Consider the following 25130-nt stretch of genomic DNA (forward strand, 5'->3'; position numbering starts at 1 on the left):
TCTGACACAGGGGAAATATATCAAGTAGTGTTACAGGTCATCGGTGGGCTCTCAGTTGTGGCAATCTCTGGAAGTCAAAATTAAAATCCTTCTGTTGTTCATATATTTGTGTTTCAGATCAGCATTCGTTGGCTTTAAATCCTGCATGTATACACCAGTCAGTTTTCTCACAGTTTCATATTAGTTCTAGTGATCAGGCACTAATTATTAGTACTATTATGAAGAATTCTGCCTTCCCACTAGGACTAACTGCTGCAAATTAAAGGTTAAGAGATCAAGAATAGAGTAACAACAGCAAAAACAATAGAGCCTTCCCCATGCTGGAATACAACCAATTTAGTTGTCACTTAACCAAAATTGAGTTCTGTTTTGTAACGCCTTAAGAAAAAATATTATAGAATCACAGAATAGTTTGGGTTGGAAGGGACCCTAAAGATCATCTAGTTCCACCCCCCTGCCATGGGCAGGGACACCTCCCACCAGCCCAGGTTGCTCCAAGCCCCGTCCAACCTGGCCTTGAACACCTCCAGGGATGGGACAGCCACAACCTCTCAAAGATTTAAAGAATCTTTGATCTCAGAAGAGATAAAATAATGCAAATAAAACACTTCCAATCTAATTTCAAATATTATGATTCTGTATAAGTCATGCTTTGCTTTTTCTTTCTAATAACTTGGTAATCCGTTGTCTGTGAACCAGACTTTGGTTTTGGTTTCTTGGGGTTTTTGGTTTTTTTTGTTTGTTTTGTTTTGTTTTGTTTAGTTTAACTTGCAAGTACAATTTTGGGAAAAAAAAATTACTTGTTTAGTTGGTAGTAAATGGGGAAGCAGAACTGCATGTTTTTCTTTACTAGCTGTCAAATGTCAAGCTGAGGCATGGCATCAAATAATTTGGTTGTTGCTGACATTAAATAGCGCTCCAGCTAGGAACCTGGAGTGGGGAGATTAGGGGCTCTGCAGACCTGCATAAAGATGTGCCGTTAACAAGCCCCGGGTAGACCAGCAGTGTCCGAACCAATCTATCCAGCAGAAGATATTTGATCACAAACTCAGGATGTAGGACGAGTTCTAATATTGACTTCAGAATTTATTACCTTACCAAAAAAAAAAAAAAATTAAAGAAGGGAGATTTCTAAACGGGAACGTGGAAGTGTTGGATGAGAATCTTGGTTTTATTTCATTTTCTGTGGTGGTTATGGTTGGGGTAGATACATTTTTTTCTTGGTGAGCCCTCAGTACCTCCTCGTTGCTGTTCACAGACCTGAATCATCAATTAGATTGGAGTAATTCCCTGACTTGCAAAGTTTACTGCTTCATGCCAAAGGAAAGCGGCATGTTGAGCTAAAGATCAGCTCTGTCCATTGCTGTCAAATACAGACTGTCTCTAGTTTCTATTCGATGTATGCACAGTTTAAACTAGCGTAAGGATTCATCGTGCTAGCAGTGTTTGCTTGGACAGGTCAAAATGAAATGTATTTTCTCCCCTTTGGCATAAGGGGAAATTATTAACATGTGTAAAGTTTTCTTTAGATTTTTATATAAATTAAAACTTTATGTATATAACTCTAAAGTATAAATTTAAAGTGTAATTTTTGTCAAATTAGTTCTACGACAGAGCCTGTGTCTTCATCCAAGATCATCTTCAGCTTTGATGTCGATGAGTATATTTAATGACTTAAATCTAAGCCAAGAGCTTTGAGGACAGTAGCCTTGAAGAACGTAGCGGCACAGTCCCTTAGCATAGCATCCCAGCTGTGACTTTTCAAAACTCCAGCAAAATGAAATGCTTAGATGAGAAAATAAAAATCAAACAAGCATACAGTAGCAGTACCCACAGCAAACCTGTCAGCTTCCAGCAGTGTACAACATTGTGATTTTCAGAGGTAGAAGCATCATTTCATTTAGTAGCCACTGATATATTATTTTCCCATGAATTTGCCGGAAAGAAGAAATTCCCATTGCTGTTAACTGCTGATTCATCGTGACTTTAAATCATTGGTGTTCAAAACTGGGGTGTGAAGCTTTTGGGATCTAAAGTGCACACCTCTAATGATAATCCTAGCCTTTCGTCAGGTCTGCCTGTGAAGGAGGAGCCCTGAGATTCCTAAAGCTTGCAAACTGTGGATTTTTGATTAATTTAATATAATCCTACATAATGATGATTATTGTAGCATTTTCTGTATAAGATGGATGAGACAGGTTCTCAAATGCCAGCTATTACTGACATTTAATCTGGTATAGGTCATAAAATACCAAGGCGGAATAACTGTTATAATTTATTTTTCACGTTAATAATAAATTTAAAATAAATGAGTATTGCAAAAATGCTGCCTTTTTCGTTCTCTGTAACTTTAAATAGAAAAAGTAGTTTGACAAATCACAAATTTGAAGACAAAGTGTTCTTATTTTAAAGTAGACATCTGTATTGTGAGAGATGTAAGTAATGTAGAAAACATGATTTTAAGTCTGACAAACTGAATGGGTACACTTTTTGCATTTCCTAGTGCCAAAGAGTCCATGTAACTAACATTTCTCAAACTGAGTTGAAAAGGCCGTGTCTCAAATTCTGGGAAAGAAAAGCCACTGGAGAAGTGGGATTGTGTTTGGGAAGTAACAGTCTCCTGTGTCTAGACAGTCTTTTTTAAAATGTGAGTTACTGCTCGCGCTGTCCTGATTTGCTCGGTAGCTCTAGGACAAAAGCTAAACCTACCAAGCTCCAGACCGCTTTCCTGTAAGCCTGAGAGTCATCAGGCTGCAGGTCAGACAGACTTTTCAGAGTTCTTCTCTTTTTTTATTTTTCTTCTCTACAAGTACTGAACAATTAATGAAAGCCCTCCCTCCCCCCAGTCCTACTCTTAAAAACTCGTTTTCAAAATTGTCTCTTTTCAACTAAAGGAAAAGGTTGTTTATTATGTGGAAGAAAAAACAGAGTCTGACTGCATATAATAATATATTGTGAAAATTAAATAGCTTCAGGAAAAGTACTGTGTTTATTTTTTTTTTTCTGTGAAAGAGCTTTGGCCCAATACTAATTAAATCTTTGAAAATAAGTCTCTGAATATGCGTATTCTGCTGTGTACTTTGGTTCATGTAAATATTCTAAATGGTCAAGTGGCACCATTTTGTTGCTCCAGAAATTATTCAAAGAATAATAAAAATATTACATTAAAAGTACATATCTCTAGTTGAGTTTGAAGAATGGCATATGTCAGACCCTGAGTTTCCAATGAAGAAACAGGATTTTAATTTTCAATGGCAAAATTATTTCAACGCATCTTATGTATTTGATAAAATATACAGCAGTGGAAATTAATCATCTAATCCTCAGAAATAATTACTCAGGATAATCCAAGAATTACATTCATCATCATGTTTTCTCTAGGCTGAGAGTTACAGATTTAAGTATATCTAACAGCAGCGTGTGCATGATTGGAATGTAAACACACATTTTTATAAAGATGTAAAAGTCTGTGAAATAGTATTATAAAGACTTCTTGGTACTATTTGGCTGTCATGCTGAAAGTCTACTTAAGTGATGATATAAAACCATGTTACATGGCGGTTTGAGTGTCTTTAAAAAATGAATTTTCTCAGTGGATCAACACAGCAGTTTGGCATAGCTGGTTTGTGATAAACTGGGAATAATCAATGCTTCTTCATTCTTATTCTAATTGATGAGCTTGTAGTAACAAGTGGGGAAGTACACTTATAGTCTGAAAGGACTCTACTTCCAAATTTCTGCAGCTGATTTAAATCCAAATCCATACATTTTCAGATGAATTGCAATAACTTGTCAAATTAAGTACCAAAGTTCAGAGCCCTTAATGAATCCATGAATACATCTGCAGTGTGTCTTTCAATTAAAAGTAAGTTATTAAAACTTTGCATATATTTATGGAAAAAGTGACATAAAAGGTAAAATTTTATTGACTTACTAAATTTTATATTGGGAATAAATTTTCGAAGTTCAAACAGCATCCTTTTGTTCAGAAGAAAGAGAAATAAAATGAAAATGCACCATTGCTGCACAAAATTACTCAAGGTAATTACATGGCTTGAATGAAAGAATATTGAATTGTATTTAGACAGAAAACAGATTAAGCAAGCATAAATTTGATATGTGCTAAGGGATGCAGTTTTTCAAGAGTACGTCTCATAGCTGTAATCTTATTGTTGATGGGGGAAAAAAAAAACCCAGACGTAACTATTATGAGGAGAATGAGTGTAAGACAAACTTTCCTTTCATTTTTATCCTCTAGCAAAAGCTATGAATTGAATTTTCATTTCTGTGGGTGTTTTTCTGTGATTTATTGGCGTTACATTCCAGGCGTGCAGTTTTTTAGCATGTGCAGAAACTCACACCTATTCATAAGTGGAGCAAGAAAGAGAATACGGTCGGGTTGATATGGCTTTGCTACAGATTTACTCTGAGTGTGAAGAAGTATAGGTTGTGAGAAAAAATTGAAACTGAAAAGATATCATAAGATAAAAGGTTAGCTGTACATCTTACCATCGCCTCGTGGTGGGATTGCTCTGGAGTGCCTTTTGCAGTTACCTCCCTGCAGAGAAGGTTTGTTTTGGTGGAAAAGGCGGGGACAAAACTTTTTAAGGGTCATTATGACCTTTATTTTATTTTTTTATTTTTTTATGTATATTTGACTGCCATTCCTAAGACAAAAGAAAGTGGCGGATTTTATCCCCTCAGAAGTGGAAAGGATCATAGCTTTATGCTAGGCATATTTCTACAGATGGACAGTTTTAGTAGAGGGAAGAAAAGAAGGAAAAAATAGTTGTGGGATTTTTCTCTTTCCCCCAAGTTGTGCTGCTCAGTTCAATAAGAACTCCATACATTATGACAATTTGTAGCTACTTCAGTAGCGAACCAGATTTGCTCTTTTTTTAATCCATCTCCCAAATTCACAGCTACTTACCCCGTTTGCAGCTCAGGCTGCTGCCCATGTTACTGCAAGTAAGAAAACCTTTGTTTGAAAGGGTGATTTCTTTGTAAAGAAAAAAGGTATTTTATTACAAACGTGCTCCTTAAGGCACTTGGGTTGAGCTTTTACTGATTTCGCCCATGTTCTGTTGCTCAACAAATGGTGATTCGAGCTTGGCTGTGTGCGGTGAGAATGAGTTTTCTAACTGGGTTTTACTTTTCTCTGCAGTTGAGCTCTGAGCTGCTTCCTGCGTGGCACTAAATCTGCAGCTCTCTACGAGAAGAAACCATTGTTACTTTACTCTCATGCACTCATTGTTAGGATTCCAAAATACTAGGAATGTTTGGAACACGTCGTCCCTTAGGGTGCAGAAATCATGGAGGAGCTTTAATAGAATTTCACTCCTATGTAGCACACAACCCATCCACTCAATATTGCCTTCCAAAATCAGTTACAAAAATTAAAGTCACCTTTCTGGAGAGCCTGATAGTTTTTTATCCCCTTAAAATAGTGTGGAATTGCAAGGGGGAATTATCCTCAAGGTGATGGGTGCTGCATTGTGCTGGAAAGGAGAGAGGAGCGGAACCCAGATGCCAAAATGCAATGGCTTTTACATTCCTGCCCTGGGAAAAAAATTGCCTTTGCCCCAAACCTGGCAATTTCTTTAAATGTGGGTGTGTTAGCAAGTAGTGCTCTTCAGGTACTTAAGATTTGTCTGGTACACTGAGGGCTGTGGCTCGTTTACTACCAAAAATGGGCTAAATCAGAGTGTGGCTGATTTCTTTCACTTTAGATGCAGATGAAAAAGAAAACTACTGAACCCAGAAATCAACTTAATCATCAACAGAGGGGAAAATGCTCCTGCGCCATGCTATAAAGCATGCTGTTAATTAAATGCAACATAAATTAAATCAAATCACATTTATTTTGATTAAATGCAGTAGAAATCAGATAGAGGACTGCATGGCAGTCCCCTTCTGGGAATCTAGTAAGTAGATCTGTAAGTAGTAAGTAGATCCTGATACCATAAGCTTTAATTCACACGCAGAGCATCCCACAAGTGTTCATACAGTCTTTTTAGTTAGGTGTTTTGATTGCCTCCTCTGAAGAAGGTTCCCTGTTCACTACAGTTCCCAAATTTTTAGTTATCCTACAGTCTATCTTTCTGTGTTTACAATTTGTCCTACAGTATATCTGGCTGGTGCTACTCAATGCCAACAGTCTTCTCATTAGGTTTTAAACCGATTAAATTGCACCCCACTTGTGTTACTCCAATTCAGAGGGTTTTTTCCCATGCCATAATCCCTCTTCTGAATTAGAAAAAAGCCTCCAACTTGTCACTCATTCATTTTCCCCAAATCAACAGGATATCTTTAATAGTTTTCTGTCTTGATAATGAACCTTTCAGTGCAATTTCTGGAAATTAAATACCGCTCTTTCTACTCTTAGTTGCTGTTGAGGTATGCTATCAACTATTTTATTTTAATATAGATAGGTCTGGTCCATGGCAGCAACTTTGTCTAAGAAAGCAGTCTTCTTTCTATATATACTATATTAATTTACCTGTGATAGTTGACTTTGCCCTGTGAACTGCCAAGCTCTGTCATCCTTCCCTTCAAATTCTGCTCTAGCTGGTCCCACCTTCTTGTGATTAAGCCAGTGGACCTATAATTATTTCAGAAGAACATCCTTTGTGGTTCTTCAGCTTAAGTAGAAGGTGCTACCCTTTAAATGCGTGTGTGTTTGTAATCTTTATCCCTTTCCTACCAAGTAGTGCTTACGCTAACACATCTTTATCTCTGATAAGAGAAGACGAGAGGAAGAGAGATGGTAGAAGAGGCAGAAGATGGTATTTTCCCTGGCATTGCCGTTTGCCAGCTGACATGGGTTGGGTCTCGTTGACAGTAGTCTTAACATATGAGCTTTAGGTAACTCCATAGGATATCACATCTTCCCTCGCAGAACGGGGAGTGCGTGTAATTTGGATACATCTGTGATTAAAGTGTTTTGGTACCTGAGTCCATTTAGCCTCCAGTCTTGCATTTGCTCTTAAACCACACCGCCTACAGTGGTTTCTTTCCTGTACCTCCGTCTTGTTTGGGCATCCCTTAAATTGTGTTTTGCTTCTTGTAACGGATTGAGGTTACTGTGCGATAACACATTCCTCTTCCATAGGTCCAGCGAAGGAGCACTTCAGGGTTAAAAGCCAACCTGGGAATTAAAGGAGCAATAAGAGGTGGGAATAGGCTGGCCTGTGAGTTACACGGGGACCAGTTTAGAGTCTGAGGCCTGGCAGCTGAATAGATGAGCTTCTGGACGTGGTGACACATGTACCTCTTCCCTGTGACAAACAGTAATGAGAGACTGAGGAGGGAAATAAAGAATAAAAAATAATAACAATGACACATGAATACACTCAACTGTGGAGCGCAATTGTATGTGTCAGGAAAAAATTGAAAACTGCTTCACGATACGTGATAATATTATTCCCTGCATGGGCGGTGGGTTTGGGTTTTTTTGGCAAAGAGTTGCAGAATTGTGAAATTTTGCCCCCCAAATGTCTGACTGGGCTATACAGTATTTGGCCTCTTAAGTGTATCAGAAATTGAGAATTTTCAGTCATCCAAATGTGTCTTTACGAGGAAAACATACTTCTTTCTCAGCTAATGAAATAGGCGGATTTTGAACGCGGTGACTGAAAGCTTGGAAAACAAAAGGAAGTGACAAGAGAGAAGTTGCTGGACAAAACCAGTGGTGATAAGGGAGGTGTGAACGTTGGCAGCTGAACCAAGACAGTAACTGTCGGGGTCTGAAGGGAAGTTTCTATGGAGGACAAATGTCTTCTGTCAGGAAAGAACAGCAGGCCTTTTGAGGCCCTCCTTATGGGGCCTGATAATGACGGAAAGATGAATCTGTGACCACTGGTATGAGAACAGGAACCGGGAAGTTTGTTGTCACTTTTGTCTCGTGATGGCACTCTCCTCCTCTGGAATTAGTTTTATTTGGGAATGTGATATTATTGCTATTTGTAGTCAGTGGGTTTGTCAGTTGAAGATATTTTAAAATGTTATAAAGATTTCATTGCTCGGATGTGGAGGGAATATTCCCTGTGTTTGCCTAGTTGAAAACAAACTCTTGTTGGAAAAACACCAACCGTAACTTTTTGAGACTAAGTTGTTAAGTTATGAAATGGGTTGTATTTCATAGACTGGAGAAAGTCAGCAAAACCCTGGGAAATCAGCAGAGGGAGGAGAACGACTGTAAATCAGCAGTGTAATAGAGCTGTGAAAATAGAAAATGTCACACGGCGATGGCTGAATCTCCAGCTGATGCAGGGAAGTTACAGTGCCGTTGTACAGACACTGGTGAACTCCTCTCTGGAACGGTGCATCCAGTGCTGACCGCGCTTGTTCAATAACGTGACCTAAAACTGGAATAACTGCACAGAAGGGTGACATAAAGAGCCTGTCGCATGAGATGACAAAGATTGACTTTCTTGGCTTTTCTCTAGCTGCTAGGTAGAGAGTGAAAGGATGTGATAGTCATCTAGAAATACCTTTGGAGGGGAAGACAGGTGAAAAGCCCTATTTAAGCCAAATAAGTGTGTTGCAGAAATCAGTAGGTATAATTTAGCCGTGAAGATATCATCATTAGCTATAAGATGTAGATTCCTCACTGTTGGAATGGCAATGAAACCGTTCTGGAAGACCTTCTGGATAGATACTGGGTCAAAACAACTAAGTACTTCTATGAGTTTAAGAAGTTTGAAAAAAAGAGTAGTATAGGATGCCTGCAAAGCACCTGGACTCGATGAAGAAGATGGCTCTTTTGGTTCTTGATTAATAATGGGCAGAACATGGGGTTTGTACAGTTTCAAGGAGCCAGGAGAATATTCAGATTTTCTATGCATGAAGTCTGTAGCTTTCAAAGGCTAACATGCCTTAATAAAATTCAGTTTAGTGCCAAAATTTTTACTATTTTATAGCAGACCAAAGTAGCATCCTCATTGGTAGTCTCAGGAAATGAAGGCTGTAATGAACACTGCTTTCCCTGTCCCTGTCAGAGCTGGTCCCTCAAGCCCAGTGCTAACGCACAGTGCTTGGGCTGTACGGGGTCAGTATTTCTGCTGGAGTTGCTCTGTGAATTGATAAAAGATTTCACTACTCTCTGCTGAAAATGGATATTTCAATATTACATGGTAAAGCATTTAATTTTCTTAGTTTAATTTTCAGTACGCTCTGATCATATGGCAACAGTTAGGTGACTACTTTCTTGCTCTGTCTTTTGCCTCTAGATTAAAAGATAAAGTTTTATTATCATTAGTCTCTGGAACAGGAGTATTTATTTTTTTAAAATGAAAAGTAGGTCATTTACGGGTGAAGTCATGCTAGCTTCCATAGCACAAATTATGTCAATATAAACCAGATATTTAGAAAACGAAGAAATGACCCACACATCCCTGAAAGCTGGAGAGGAATCTTAAATGAGATGCTCTTTATTGTGTCTGTTATTGACACACAAACATTATATCTCTTGTCTGTTCTGAAAAGAGAATATATTTGTAAAAGGCAAATAATTATTATTTCTAACTTGTGTATTAGTCTGTTTCATGATACCACGCAGAAATGTTAAGTCTTGTACAAGAATACTGTGCACTAATCAATCGAGTGAAGAGTGGGTGTGAAGTCAAGCTGCAGGTCTTTGCAGTTGCAGAGTGTGTGTGTGTGTGTGTGTGTGTGTGTGTGTGTGTGCACATACACACACCGGGGGGGTGTATGGTCCTCATCACAGCACAACCCATTTGGTTCTATGATTGCAAAATGAGCTTTACTTGAATTGTTGAATCTTGAGATACAAAGTTCCATTACATTACCTAAATCAAATCCCCAGAAATACAGATTGTAGAAAAATATGTAATATTTTAACAACTTACTTTAAGTGTAATAGGTGTTGGCCTTGTTATTGCTGATGAAATACATACATACATACATATATATAAAAGTGTGTATACATCTATATGCACACAGTTCTTTGGCTGTTTTCCTTCCACATTAAACATTTGCTTTGCAGACATAATTTTTACTTTGCACATCATCTGTAGTACGCACATTTTGGTTTATATGGACCTGAATGTTAAGTATGTGTTTTTTAAAATGTTCTTAAAGTACAGCTGGGATACAGAATTACAATGAAAGACAAGACAGGAATTCAGAATGGTTTTGATAAATAGAATTCCCTGTCAGGAATGGAGTTATCCCTCAGGAATGTTATAGGTAAAGTTTATTCTGCCTTATGGCCTGGTGATGGACTACATGACCTTTCCAATTCTCCTCAAGCCCTATTTTATGATTCTGTGATCAATTCATTTTGGCATTTGACACCTGCTCTACATATACTATAGATAATTCTACTGCCTTTAATACTTCTAATGATTTTTTTTTTTTTAATTTATATATCTTGCACATGAATCACTTGGACTACATTTAAAATGTATTATTTATTTGAAGACAGTAATAATAAAGGATATGGGTCTCATTTGGCTATTTAGGAAACATGTATTCTTTCCAGCCTAAAACATTCTACAATGCTGAATTTTTATGAGAGGTTACAAGGCTATAAATTACTATTCTTTAACATAAAGATATCTCAGGGTTTATATGCTGTTGATCCAATGTAACTCCCATTAGTGGTAATAACTAGGAGATAATTCACTTCATTTGGAAAATGAAATCCTGGTTCTGAAAGTAGTTTTAGTAGCATTCATTCTGGAATCAGATTATTCTTTATAGCATGTTAAAGTCATGGCAAGGTAGTCTTCAGATTGAAAGTGTAATTTAGTCTCACAAATAGGTAATCTTGTTAAAATATTGTCAAGTTAATCAAAATTGATTTGTGTATACTAAACCCAGTGAATGCTAATCAAGTATCGGTTAGGAAGCTTTAGTAGCAATTTTAAGTCTTTGATAGTTTCCCCTTATTCTTGGATGGACTGACTCATTGGATTTGTGGAAACATTTTAAAGCCTGAACATCCTTCCAAGACTGGATACAAATGCCCTGCAGACTAAAGCATCTTCTTTAGAAATATATTTTCAAAAACCTGACAGTGTGGGTCGCTGTATTTGTTATACCTCATATGCAATGAATTGTTCTCCAAACCATGTAAGTGCTTTGCGGTTTTGCCCCTCTTTGATATTTGTAACTATCTTGCTGGTTGTTATAAATAACGGTTAAAGAGATATTTAAGATTGTAATGTAGTCGTTGCACGTATGAATACCATCCATTTAAAAGACAAGTTTTACAAGGTGTATCTGTGGTGTAAGGAAGCACATTTAGAACTTCTGTACATTACACAGTTCAGAAGACGTGGTGAATTTTTTTGGTAATGATATAATTATCAATATGGGCTATATGGGTTATTGATAGATGAACCCCCTGAAACGACAAGGAACAAAACCTTACTTTGCACAGAGCCACCAGGAGCTTTACACTCTGCTCACACCCTTTGAAACTCACAACATCTTATTTTCTTTCAACAGAAAGCTTTTCTTTACAGACTACGGGAACGCTGCCAAGGTTGAGAGATGTGACATGGATGGAATGAACAGGACGTGGATAGTAGACTCCAAAATTGAACAGCCAACTGCTCTTGCCCTAGACCTCGTCAATAAATATGTGTACTGGGTTGACATATATCTGGATAGCGTGGAAGTTGTTGACTATCAAGGGAGAAAGAGACATACAATAATTAAAGGCAGACAAGTAGGTATTTATTTGCAAATTAGTAAAAAGTAGTGATATCAATAAATGAACATACATCATGCTAACACAGTAATTTCAGGTTTGGGGTTTTTTTCTCTTTTTAGTTCATTAGACATTAAAAGATCCACTTGCGTGTTTTGTTTCATTTGCAATTTAGCCCGGTTTTCAACCTCTGGACAAGCTTCCATGCAGTGTTTCGTTAACAATGCACGATCTAAGTCACACTCCCCCTTGGAAGAGACTTCAGGAGGGAAAATATGGGGCGATGGAAAGATGCTAGGGGATAAATTCTTAATGACAAGAAGATGTTCTTGCCAGTTGAGGAAGAAGAGCCTAACAGGCGCAAGAATGTGAAAGAAACAGAATAGCAAAAGCTATTCACCTGTTCAGACCAATCTGGATGCCCTTAAATCATATTTTGTTGATGGCAATGATGCTTTTCCCAGTTGATCCAGATGTTCAGTCATAAATACAAATGCTGAGACTGTATGAGTCTTTGAGCAGGAGTATATCTCCCAGCTTGGAGAGCAGCGTAGTGGGTGGCAGGGAAAGGAAGGGTTCCCTGGCACTTGTGAGGCTTATGTAAATTGAGGGAAAATTAGCAAAGACCAAATAGCTCCTGGTTGCTACTTGGACTCCCAGAGCTGGTGTGGGTACCACGTTTACATCTGCTACTGCCTGAGGTTAAACAGAGTGTGTAAAAATGTGCAGACAGAATAAACGTTTTACCTGTTCTGCTGTCATTCTTTGCTTGCTTCCAAGTAATGACTGTTCACCAAGAGACAGCTGGCTAGCATAACTACCATTTGAAAATAGGCAGAAAATGTGATAAAAACCAGTGTAGGTCACCTGGGTATATAGCAAACACCTTCCTGTTTTTTACCAAATTACTCCTAGCCTTTAGCCAGTTGTTCTGGAATGGCAGGTCTTGTAAACTCTTTTTTTCAGGTAACATTTTGGAATAGATACTTAAAAAAAGAAAGCCATCTTCAGAAGCAACCAATAAGTACTTTGAGAGGCTTGTAACTGAGTTGTACTGGTGTCATAGGACAGATGCTTGTGCTTTCCCTTCTTTTTGAAGTTTAGATGCAAAAGAGGATTCTTTATCAAGTTCAAAGCAATTCTTTCTTCTCTAAACTAGCTAAGAAAGGAGAAGGATGTCTTTTTCTTTCCATATGGGTGAATGATATTCAAAAGGGTATTAAGAAGTTTGGCCTCTTGCTTGGTCGCTGCTATCAGCAAAGGAGAGGCATATTGGTTGTCTTGCCACTCAAATGAAAAATTGGTAATTTGACAAGGTTTTGTGCCTGCATTGGCCAGGATTTATAATGACTGTTACTCCAAGTTGCTCCTCATTAGTCCAAGGAAACAGCAGACCAGAAAACTATTCTCAAGAAATTTTAGGGATTAAAGTTTATTTCCTAATTACAAGCCTATCAAACGACATGCTTTCCAGATGATAGGGGCTTTTATGATTGATAGTCTGGGTGGCTTTCAAAGGACTATTCTTTGTGGCAAGCAACATTTCCATTCGTGCATAAGATAGCTGGAAAGCTTCATGAGACATAAAAACCAACAAATGCATAAATTAAATACAAATAATTAAGTCGTCATGAAATGCATTGTAAAAAGAGTCACATAGTTTTAATAGTGTAAATATAGAAAAGCTCTCATGGGAGTTAAATAATAAAGCTTTAAACTGAGTGCAAACAGAAATAGGGAAGAAGGGATTATAATGCAGAGGAGAATTCAACAATTTGGTACAGATGCATCATTATTTTCAAGTCTGTTTTCCATCTTGCTATAATTGGGTTGAATTTCTATTGGGTCTTAATCAAACACTTACATTGATTTTTTTATTATTTTTTTTTTTTCCTGGGTAAGAGCAGAATACAATGGCAAGACTTGGCCAACGGGGAGGCAGATTTCCAAAAAGGACTGAAATATTTGATGCACGACAGGGTTTTTTTGTTTGGTTTTTTTTGGTGGGTTTTTTTTTTTGGTGACGTATGTCTGAATTTGTGAGTAAATGAGCTAAGTAAATACTTTGTGGTGAACAGTTTATTGATTAGAATAGTAAAATATTCAGCCTGTGAATATCTGAATATCTGCCAACAAATTCTCTTTAATTTGTTCAGCTTTCAAAATTGCCAATGAGATATTTTACATTTTCTAAATCTATAAATCAATCACAACCACTAGATTGTCGAACACTTCTTGTTTGAGCTGTGATTGGCTAACTTACATTAGGTAATTCTTAATCCATGTACCCAGACACATCACAAATTAATATAATTTTAGAACTCACTTTTTGAGAAACAAGCAGTACCATATGACAAGAACCATATTCAGAAATTCCAACACAAATGGAATGCAAGCATAGATATGGGAATTTGTTCATTTATTCATTTTTTTATTAAGAAAATATTCAGTGCATATATCTTGCACTATTTGCCTTGCTTTGATTGTAATATAATAAAAAAAAGCATCAATTCAACCTATATACTGTGTTTTAATTATCTATATTTACTATATTTATTAGTTATTGCTAGTTAATATTAGCTAATTTATCTTGGTTATTATTAGCTAATTAATATTAGTTAATACTAAAATAAGCTGTTGTCTTTTAAGTATGAAGGAGTTTTTAATTTAAAAGACAGAGAAACGGGGAAATTCAGAGGATAAGTGAATTTGGATTTCTAAATATTTTGACTTTTCTTCCCTCTACAAAGCTTTTCTAAGTATAAACTTCAGACCACAAGAACGTGAACTATACTTGTAGCGTAGTTTTTGTTTATTATTTACAAACATTCATTGACATATTCAAAAATGCTTTTGTACAGTTTAGCAGGTACAATTCTTGGTAATGTTTGATGTTTACAAATCATAGATATACCTAAAATATTCAGCTAAAATAATTATACCATTTTTTTTCTTTTCCAGATAAGGCATCTTTGTGGTTTGGCAGTATTTGAAAACTATTTATATACAGTTAATTCAGATAACCTCAGCATTTTACGAATAAACAGATATAATGGCACCGATGTTCAGTCTCTTGCGAGACTTGACAACGCTAAAGAGATCCGTATATACCAGAAAAGAACTCAAACAGCAGGTAAGATCAAAATTCTTCTTTCCAGGAAACGTAAACCCAGATATTAGGTGGATGTATGGTTAAAAAGGTTCTTCTAGAACGATGTATGAGAAGATGCAGTGAAAATTTGTCACTGGGGCAAAACTCTCTGTTGCTTCTTCATCTGCCCAGTTTTCTATGTGCTTACTGCCAGTTTTCCTGCGTCTCTGAGCTCCTAACACAACTGCTTCCTGAGCGTTCCGCTTGGAGAACTGCCAAAGACCCCTGCTCTGCAATTTTTCTGTCTCCGCACACTCAACACTTGCAGAATTTGACACCATCAGAACTGTTAGATGTCCAATACTGTCCACACGCTTGGGTCTCAGAGCTCAAATATTTCTGGTTTCTCTGGGCCTGCTTTTCAGACAGACTACAAACCTCAAGAGAGCCCCCGTCTTCGGGGTTGCCAAAAAAACCACGGAGATGTGGGCAGCTAGCCTGCCTAACTGCCAGCACAGCAATTGCTGAGGTAGGAAATTGCTGTTAAGTTTCCTTGGTTTGAATAAATATCATTTTTGCCTTCTGTGAGAAATCTTCATTATTGTCTAGAATGAAAAACTTTTTCTAATCTCAGAATTTTTGGCAAAATAGCAATTTCCGAGGTCCATAGTCCTGTATGACTCTAATCATGGCTCTGATCGCGTACTTTCTGCATGCGGAACAGCAGTGTGATTTGTGGGAACTTTGTGCAAAGATAGCAAGATCCAAAATGTTTACAGCAATACTTTATGAGAATTCTTTTTATGTGGCTGATAGCAATAAATCGTTGCCATGACTGCTTGGACAGAAAAGCTAACGCATCAATTCTGGTGATCAACGTCAATGTTATTAAACAGACTGACTGCTTTTAGAGAAGTTTCTGAAGCGGGAACAAACTCTAAATTGATGTAGACTGGGTGAACTAATTTTCGCCCTATAGCTGAGGGCATCGATTTGCAGATGTCGGTGTCTGAAGGAGGCTGCAAAGACTCTTGCCTTGCTATAGGCCCCCCTCGCGCACCCCTGAGGGAGTCAGAGAGGCTGAGTAGAGGAGAGACATGAGCACGGTGTAATCTTTTATTACATCCTGTGATTACTCTGTTCCTCTTGCCCTTTGTTCACTCTGCTGTTTCTTTTGTTTTGAATGGACATCTTTGTTGCTTGTCAAGATGCGCTGTAAAAGCTGTCTCAGCTTGGTAGAGTTTCTGTATACCTTTAACAATATCGACCTTAAACCACTTGATTACTTTTTTTTTAAAAAACAACTAAAAAGCTTGAGGGAAAGGAGAAAGAAGAGAAAAGCATTTTTTGTGCTAAAATACTGTTGGCCTGTTGTAAGCCGGCTTAGTAAATGTAGGATAGCAGGATAGATTTTGTTTTCTCATTGGATTTACCTTAAAGAGTTTAAGAAAATGAATTTGATATATTAGTCTGCTAATTTAGAACTATCCAATTGAAAATATGAAGTCAAGGGAAAGGAATTTGGCTTCTTCAGCTGGATTTCTGTCCCAACTGTACAAATGTGGAAAAGTGCTACAAGGCTTGTTCTGTTCTTTAGTTTCTGCACAGGCATCTGCCCCAGAAAGGTGCTGTCTAACAGAGCTGAATGAATAGCAAACTGCGTTGGCATGGGATTCCCTCTGTTCTCAAAGAGCCAACCAACCAACCGAATGAACTGAAGCAACAAATGAAAAAGGGCAAAAGTGTCAGCTACCCCAGGGGAGTGCTGCCTGGCAAACGCTGGGCAGAAGCTTATTCAAAAAGGGGTGATCACATACAATGATGGGTACGGCTTCATAGCCACAAGATGGCCCTTTGGATTACTTGTCTGTTTTGAGTATCATCTTAAAAAAAACACTTTATTTTGTAGTTATATTCCGGGGAAAGATTTATTGTGACACAAATTCCCTTCTCCTCCTGTCTAAACTTTCTACATGCCGATGCATATAATCATCTTGCTTTAAATGGATTTCAATCGTGCTGTTTTTCGCTCGCCGTAGTCAGAAGCCATGCATGTGAAGTGGACCCATATGGAATGCCGGGGGGATGTTCGCACATCTGTCTGCTCAGCAGCAACTACAAAGCACGGACTTGTCGCTGCAGGACTGGCTTCATCCTGGGAAGTGATGGCAGGTCATGCAAAAGTATGTTATTTAAATCAAAGAGTTTGCCAGCCGCCAGTATTTCAGGGTATCGTTCTGGGTGTTATTTAACATGCTTATCAAGAACAATAGAAATCACATGGGCTGCTTTTGGGTAAAATTTGTTTGCAACACGTACCTGACACTTTGTTCATAGACTCCTTTCATTCCCTTTAAATGATTTGATTTGGCTCAGTTCATAGAAGTGAGAAATTAAACCTGGGATGCTGTTTAAAGAATTCTAAAAATTATCACAGGTTTTAAGTTAATCAGTCTTACTCTTTCTTTATATATTATGCATTTTCACAGCACATAGGTACTGAAATGCAGTTAAATAGTTTGTCATACCTAATTTCTACCCATACAATCACCTTGAAACTGAGAAGCAGACCGTTCAGGTGCATACGTCAAGCAAGGTTTTTCTCATAATACTTTGTGAGAGTAAGTTTGATTTGTATAACTATGGTTATACCTAACATTATGTATACACAATCCGTTGGTCACCTACAGCCAACGGAAGAGTTCTGAAAGTTTTGGGGAACATCTATTTTTGTCTGGTTTCTTGATCAAATGGCATTGATTTAGTTCAGATGAAATTGTAAGAGGTATATGGATAGTACTAAGGGTCTGAGGATGTTTCTCTTTAAGGAAAGAAAATCACCTTACTACGCTTCAGTTATTTGTAGTTAACCTACTTGATTAAATTGTAAAAATCTCCTCAGAAATAGGAAATATTGGTATCCATATTTTGTATCTCAGTATGAAAGAACAGTGTGTGTTGATTTGTTGTATTCCTTCCCATTTGAAAGGAATTTACTGTAATCTTTTGCCTTGTTTGTTTCTGAGAAACTTCAGGTGAAAAAAAAAAATGCTGTTTCGTATTTGCTGGAGTTTCTGGTCGTGTTAGATTTAATGATTACTTCAGTCATGGTCTACATTACCCTGATAGATCCTAATGAATTGTAAAATTGAATGTCTACAAAGCTATATATGTCCATTTCACAGGAGATGCAAAGTTATTCTGTGATCTAGCATTGCTTTTCAGTGTGAACTTTTATAGAAAAAATTAATTAGACATAAGCATCTCACTGAAGTAATTTGTATTTTAATTAAGGTAATATAATTAGCTAGATTTCTTGAGTTTAGATACCTTCAGAATATATGAAAGTTTAATTTTCGGTATTGAATAATGTTCCTGCTCCCCCACTAATTGTGCCAGTTAATTACACAGTAACATTATGCACTGTAAAGAAGATTAGGCAGCTTCCGTTGTTTATGTTTGTAATCTTTCTTTTGCAGGACCAAAGAATGAATTGTTTCTTTTTTATGGGAAGGGACGCCCAGGAATAATACGGGGAATGGACCTGAATACCAAAGTATCTGATGAATACATGATCCCTATAGAAAACTTGGTCAATCCTCGTGCTCTGGACTTCCATGCCGAAACCAATTACATTTACTTTGCTGATACTACCAGTTTCCTAATTGGACGACAGAAAATTGATGGCACAGAACGAGAAACAATCCTCAAAGATGGTAGGCAATGCTAACTGATAGTGACATTCAGGGAATCTCACTAAGGAGAAGTTGAACTGACATTTACAGATAATTTAAAGCTTTATTTAAATCTCTTGTGGAAAACAGACCCAAACTAGGCCTTGAACAGAGTTGGAAATTTATTCTTTTTTTACGACTTCCTGTTTATTTTTCCTGAGTGAAGAAATGTACAGTTTGGTTAAGTTGCTCTGTTGTGAATTCTTAATTTGCCCATTTAAGCGTATCCCTGCCAGTGAGTAACTCCTACATCTCCACTGTATTCTCTTAGTAGTTGGATACAATGCATCCGTAATGTAGTTCTTTGTAATTGTTCGCTGAGCCATCCCATATTCTTGTGGACTTAATAAGACTCCTTCACTCCAACCTGTACCACAACGTGGATTCTGGAGCTTATTCGAGTAGGTTGGCAGAGTGAGACTTCCCGTAGTGCTTGCAAACTCATTAGAGAAAAAGACAATGATTTAGCATTGTCTTTCCTGATGCATTTATCATTGTATATGTGGAACCAACAGGACAACCTAAACATTTTTTAGAACCTTAATTAAGACTCTTGTACCGTTTATTACACCAATGAGAGGAAATACCACCAGTTCTCTAGTTTGCACCTCTATCACCACACTTCACAGAATGTCCCTGTTCTAGAAGCAGATCTCATCATGCTAAATTCTGTTTCAGTGATAAAACCTCCAGTTTGTCAACTCGTATTTCTTTTTCTTTTATGGACCATTTTCATGAAAGACTGCTGCAGCAGGAGGTAGCAACTGCTTCATTTTCTAGTACTTAAGAAAATAAGCAGTATGAATATTCATCTTGGCCGTCAGAGAGTTTAATATCTTTACTTGTAAATTGAAGCTCAAGACAGTGAAAATAACTAAAATACCTTTGTTTTAGCTCAGGGATTTTCATTCCCTGTCATTCATAACCCGTGTTTTAATCCGCCCGTCTCAAAGAAGTTATCTGCAGTTTGCAGTGGTATGGTGCTGTTTTGGTATAAGGTGTCTCCACAGACCTCAGAGTCTACACAAAGATCCCTTCAGTAGTAGTTGAAAGGAATAGACGTCTCGTTACACAGTATTGGTGATTGCTTTATAAAAGGCAGCTGACCAGATAATGAATACTCAACTGTCAATCTGGTAATTCCTCATTTCACTGCAAATATGGAAATAGGTAATATACATCACAGAACTTCCATTGCTGATCTTCTTTTACTAAACAGCACACATTTCTTTTTACAACAAAGTAATCCAAATGTGGAGTAGAGGAAGGAGCGGACAGTATGTAAATTTCAACATTATAGGGCAGCACCAAGGAGCATCCTTGCTGAAAGGTGTCAAACAGGTTGGAATTAGTCTAATCAACATGCAAACATGAATAAACTTTGTATACCAAACCAATAAATTGAAGAGACTCTTTTAAATAGCATTTAATTTGAATTCTTTGTAGTTACAACATAGCAAAAATACCAGTGCAATACCAAAAGACTTATGGTTTATCCAATGATGTATTACTTGTGGTCCTAATACTTACAAAGACCAAAAAAATGTCAGTCATTCTCCCTCTACTCCCTCCCCAGGAGCTTACATTGTTAGTTAGATCTTGATATAGTTTCATAACTTTAAAGTATGTTTAAAGAACACTTGTTACTGTATTTTTCATGATTTATGAAATTAATATGGCCTCCAGCCATACTACCTCAGCTTTTATTCTTGTCAGCTCTCAAGAACTCAGCAGGGACAGATTAAATCGTTCCTTGGTGGAAGGCTACTAGAGAAAATCAGGTGTGTCAGGAGGTGGTTTAATATTCGCTCTGAACAGCACGAGGCTAAGGAACTCTATCTGTGGTAGGTGTCACTTCTCAGATTAGAAGTTGTCATTTTTTTCTGACTATCAGGTTTTACAAGAGCAGATACGCTAGCTCAAACAACACTATAACTCAGATAATTACAGTTTGCCTACATGAGAGCCTGATCCTACAAGCTGTTGACTGGGAATTGAGAATGCTGAGCACCTAACGCTGCTGGAGTTTGATTTCCGTATAGTTTCAGCTGTGATTTCTTATTCTTCACTTTGGGAAACAAACTGCTGTGTAGTATTGATAAATATTTGACAGCCCACAGCACAGCCTATCCTACAGTTGGCAGCACAACTGCAATAGTAGTGTACTTTTACCAGCAACAGAAATTGCTATAATTAAGGTTTCAAACTTGCATGTCAAATCCATTTTTAAAATAAAAAATGGGAACAAACTAGACATTTTTAAAGCACTTTAAATATTTTTCAGTTGAAGTAACTGTTTTTTTTTTTACTTGTCTTTGTCCCCCTTATGCTGTTTGGGGTGGCTGTGAGCCTAAAAGTGTTCTATTGTTCACTTGTAAGTATTAGCATAAATGGTCAAGGGCTAACTTTTAGCTTAAACAAGGTCAAAGCAAATCTGTAAAGATCTTTGAAAGCTGTTTAGCTGGCTGGTATATAGAAGAACTATTTTTTTCCCAGGTTTTCATGTTAATCTAATATTTTAGGTGCTATTAGTGTACATGACCTAACTGGCATTGAGCTAGGCCATTCTGTACCAGATTATGCACCGTGTTTATAATTTCTTGCATATTTAAAACCAGCGTGGCAAATTGTTGACTCTAGAAACATGATATTTTTTAAAATCTTGTATCTATATTCAGTATATTTGGAGCCCACATACTACTGTTGATTGTAAAATTCTGGTAGTATTTCCAATTCAATTATCATGTGAAGAACAATCAAAATGGTATTTTATTCACCTCATACTTTTTGTGTTGAAAGAGCTTTGGTGCAGAAAGCCTGGCTTACTCTAGTCAAATCAGAGTTCAACCAGAATGGCAGAATGGCCATTATTTTGTTCCTGCTTGCTACTTGATGTGAAGCCCGCCTAAAAAGTAAAGAATGTATTTAAAACTTTCAGATAGTTAAATAAAAGTGAACTTAAAACCATAACTTCACAAAAAGAGCGTGAAGTGTCTCTATAGGATTGTGCTGTAGAATTCTCCTTTATTTTAAAACTTTCTGATATATATTTAGTATCTAATTACTATGAGGTTTTGTTTTTTTTTATTTAGATTGTATTTGGTCTAGAAATATAGATGCTCCAAAATGACTGGAGAAGGCATGGTAGCTCAGATACAGGAACTCAATGATCTTCAAGGTCCCTTCCAACCTAAACCATTCTATGATTATATGAAACTGAATAGACTTGGAGCAACATGCTTGTAAAATTTAGGAGGTGTCTAGCATTCTAATCTAATATTTATCTTTGCTGTTGATTGATAGAAATACACTCCATATTTGGACTGTTTTGTCTCCCAAAGCAGAAAAAAAAAAAAAAAAACCAAACCCAAAAACCAACATTTTCATTAAAAAGCTGATCTTATTAGTATAAAAGCTGTGTTTAACCCAAAATGTCTTGGTCAGACAGCATATAAGTAAAATGGATTTTGAACAACTCACTCTTGTCCTCAAGCTTGATTTTAGTCATGTCAGTCTTTTCTTGAATTGAGCGAAATCTGCTGAGACTCCTCTGAGCCCTAAAGGACTTTTCTCTCGCTCCTGAAGCTTGTCTGTGTTCCTTGCTATGTTTAGCAGTCTTTCTCTGTGAGCCTTGGCTACTAGGTCCTTGGCGAGAATGCTGTCTTCTTTTCCCTACCATACTTTGCACTTCTCTCTTCTCAACATGCTTGATTGCTCCAAGACCGCCAAAGGCCACTCTCCCACTTTCAGAGAGTTTCAACTGACTCTGACATTGCCTTTCTAAAAGAATGTAGCAAAGGCACTGAGAGACAACGAATAAAACTGTGTCTATCAGCCTGGGAAACCCGGATGAGCAGCTGGCACTGCTTTCACCCACCCTGTCTGATCCACGGTTTTGTTCTTTGACTGGATGATACTTGTCAGACTGGGTGGTTGCTGGGTTAGGTATGTCATCATACTGTTGCGGCATATTCTCCATCTGGAGAGTGAATTTTGACACCATTGCTTCCTTCAAGCTTTTTAGATTGCAAGGTAAAATACATGCCCAAAAGTAATAGTGAAGTTTAGATGGATCAGAAATATGGACAAAAATGTTAAACACATTTTGGAAAACCTCTCAGCATATGCTACTTTTTTTTCCCCCCATAACTTTCTCATATTGTGTCTCACAGTATGTAGTGTCATCTCTAGACCCGTGACTAAATTTACATCTAGTTTCATATGTGAACAAGGTTTAGGTCATACTTTGGTTGGGTACCTTTGTCTCTCTGTAATCTTTTAGACCTTTAGAATAATTTCAACTTAATTTCATATATAGGGCAGAGATCCAAGTATAATTAAAATCCTAACATTTTGTAAAAATAGGGAGAGGAAGATATCAAGAACCGATGATTTGCAAGTTCACTCTCATTTTACTGATTTCTGCAGCTGGGCATAGAAATGTGAACACAGAAAATCTGAAATGGAATTATAACGAAAGAGAAGAAAAAATTTCACTATTCTTCACCTAAGTAGTCAAACAACAAAGGAACACGAGTACAGAGGGAGTCAGGCTTCAATTGCTCCCATGTTCAAAAACCTACACATTTAAAAATGGCAGCTGGAGATGTTACTTACCTTTAATTCCTGTTACTGTTCAGGTCACTGCTGGTGGTAGATTGTACTTTGCAGTTCAAGGGTTAAAGAAAAAAACAGCAAACAAAACCTAGCAAGTGTAAAATACATCACAGTTGTATATACATACATATACACATAAGTCTCCATGAATGTTTAATTTAACATAAACAAAATGGATGGGATAGGATAAATACACACTTGGAATTATAGAGAACATAAAAGCTAGAAAGAATCCTGAACTAATCTTGACCTTGTTGATTTCTTCAAGACAAATAAACTTATTTCTCAATTACTTTCTATGTTATTGTCAATACTTTCTTTCCTTTTATGATTAAAAAAAACCCTCATTTGCACATTTATCTTTATTCATCTGTGCTGTTGTGTCCGTTGCCCACACAGAGGATACTGATAAGGGAAAAAACAGTTTTAAAAATACTACATCGCTGTCACGCTATGACTTTCAGTAGGCACAAGCTGCTTTTATTTTTCTATTTTCAACCATCAAAAGCATACTGACTGAAGTATCTCTCTTAATAAGGGGATCCTTGTTATTTTTAATATACTTCAATGTTGTATATAAATGCATTTTCCTTTTTTTTAAAAAAATAAGTAGTTATAAAATGAACCAAAAATGAAAAATTTTGCAATGACAAGGTATTTGAAACCATTATACCTCTGCTAACTTGATAGGGAATATGGTGGTATTACTATCACTAAAAAACTTAGTTCAACAAAACCACTGTGAAGTAATTTATCAGGTTCCACTGCTATTGATATTGTAGTGGCACCTTTTATAGATGCTGTTATTGCATCCAAGCGTATAAGAAGCCCGCTAGTTCATTTATTGGGTAAAACTGTCATATTTTATCTTAGTATATGGTTGATGATGTCCCATATGTTATCTATGGGTTATAGTAAGCAGAAAGTTTTGTGTGCTAAGTAAGTTATGTAGACTGCGACTCGGTAAAAGAGCTTTGCATTCCCATCCGTCACAAAGGATGGGAATTTTACTGATGTCTTGTAGGGAATGAGATAGTTTAGTCGGTAAAGGTGTTTGGGGTTTAAAAAAGGTTATGGGTGAAGAGTTTGTCCCAAGGAAAATATGTCTGACATATTTTCTGTTGGAAAAGAAAATTTGTAGGTATGCTGAAGTTACGAATGTAAGACCTTTCCGTGAGCAGTTACTGATTGTATTATGGGGAGGCTTCTTGGTGGAGAAATCTGAGGGGAGGTTTAGACGATAGCAACACAGTGCCACTGCACAATGATGTTGCAGTAAAAATGGCTCTGATAACCACTTGAAATGTCCCCAACCACCACTTCAGGAGTTCATGGGGAGTTGTTGTCTGGAAAGCTGACAGTTAAATTACATATGTCTGGCAGCACAGTTCAAACAGTAAACAGTTGTGTTCAGTGTAGCACATTTTCATGTGTGTATCTGGTGTAAGCGTACTTTAAGCAGGATCAGTGATTTTGTCACATCAGCATTTCTTAAAAAAATATTTTTTAAAGTACATTGCAATAAAAATCTCTCTGCATCATGTTTGCTCTGAGAAAATCTTCCAAAAAACTCCAGCGTTGATCAGAAAATGACGTCGACATTGGTGAGAAAGAATAAGTCTGATGAAAGCTTGTATCTGGATGGCATTACCAGTGTAAATGTGAACAGAAAAGGCAATTTACATTTTTCAAGTCTTGATGATTCCTGTCATTGAAATTGTACCGTAGGATTGTATATCTGACTGTGACAAACAGGTAATATAATCCATAGCATCGTAGTAAAGGCGGGGGGAGGGGGGAGGGGAAATTTAGTGTGTTTTTTGTATTTTGGGGTTTTTTTTATCTTACCTTTTCAGCCATACCGAACTTCATTTTTATCACAGCAAAAGGAGGCACCAACTTGGCGCTGTGAATTCTCAGGCTTCTCAGGTGGAAGCGCTGGAGTCAGAGCTACAACACTGTTACCCCATTACCTTTTTTTTTAATCCAGGTGACGAGATACCAAAGA

The 25130-nt window shown here is 37.1% G+C and overlaps 1 protein-coding gene across 1 annotated transcript in view; it reads left to right on the forward strand.

The window, feature by feature from the left end:
• LRP1B (low density lipoprotein receptor-related protein 1B) overlaps positions 1-25130 on the forward strand; it is a 615617-nt gene that overhangs the window by 294175 nt on the left and 296312 nt on the right. Inside the window, exons 9-12 of the mRNA XM_009891709.1 lie at positions 11476-11698; positions 14642-14813; positions 16811-16954; positions 18251-18487. Of these exons, the coding sequence (XP_009890011.1) occupies positions 11476-11698; positions 14642-14813; positions 16811-16954; positions 18251-18487 (776 nt within the window). The remainder of the gene's footprint in view (positions 1-11475; positions 11699-14641; positions 14814-16810; positions 16955-18250; positions 18488-25130) is intronic.

The sequence above is a fragment of the Charadrius vociferus genome, unplaced genomic scaffold, assembly GCF_000708025.1.
Source record: "Charadrius vociferus isolate BGI_N301 unplaced genomic scaffold, ASM70802v2 scaffold109, whole genome shotgun sequence".
In the NCBI taxonomy this organism is placed as follows: domain Eukaryota; kingdom Metazoa; phylum Chordata; class Aves; order Charadriiformes; family Charadriidae; genus Charadrius; species Charadrius vociferus.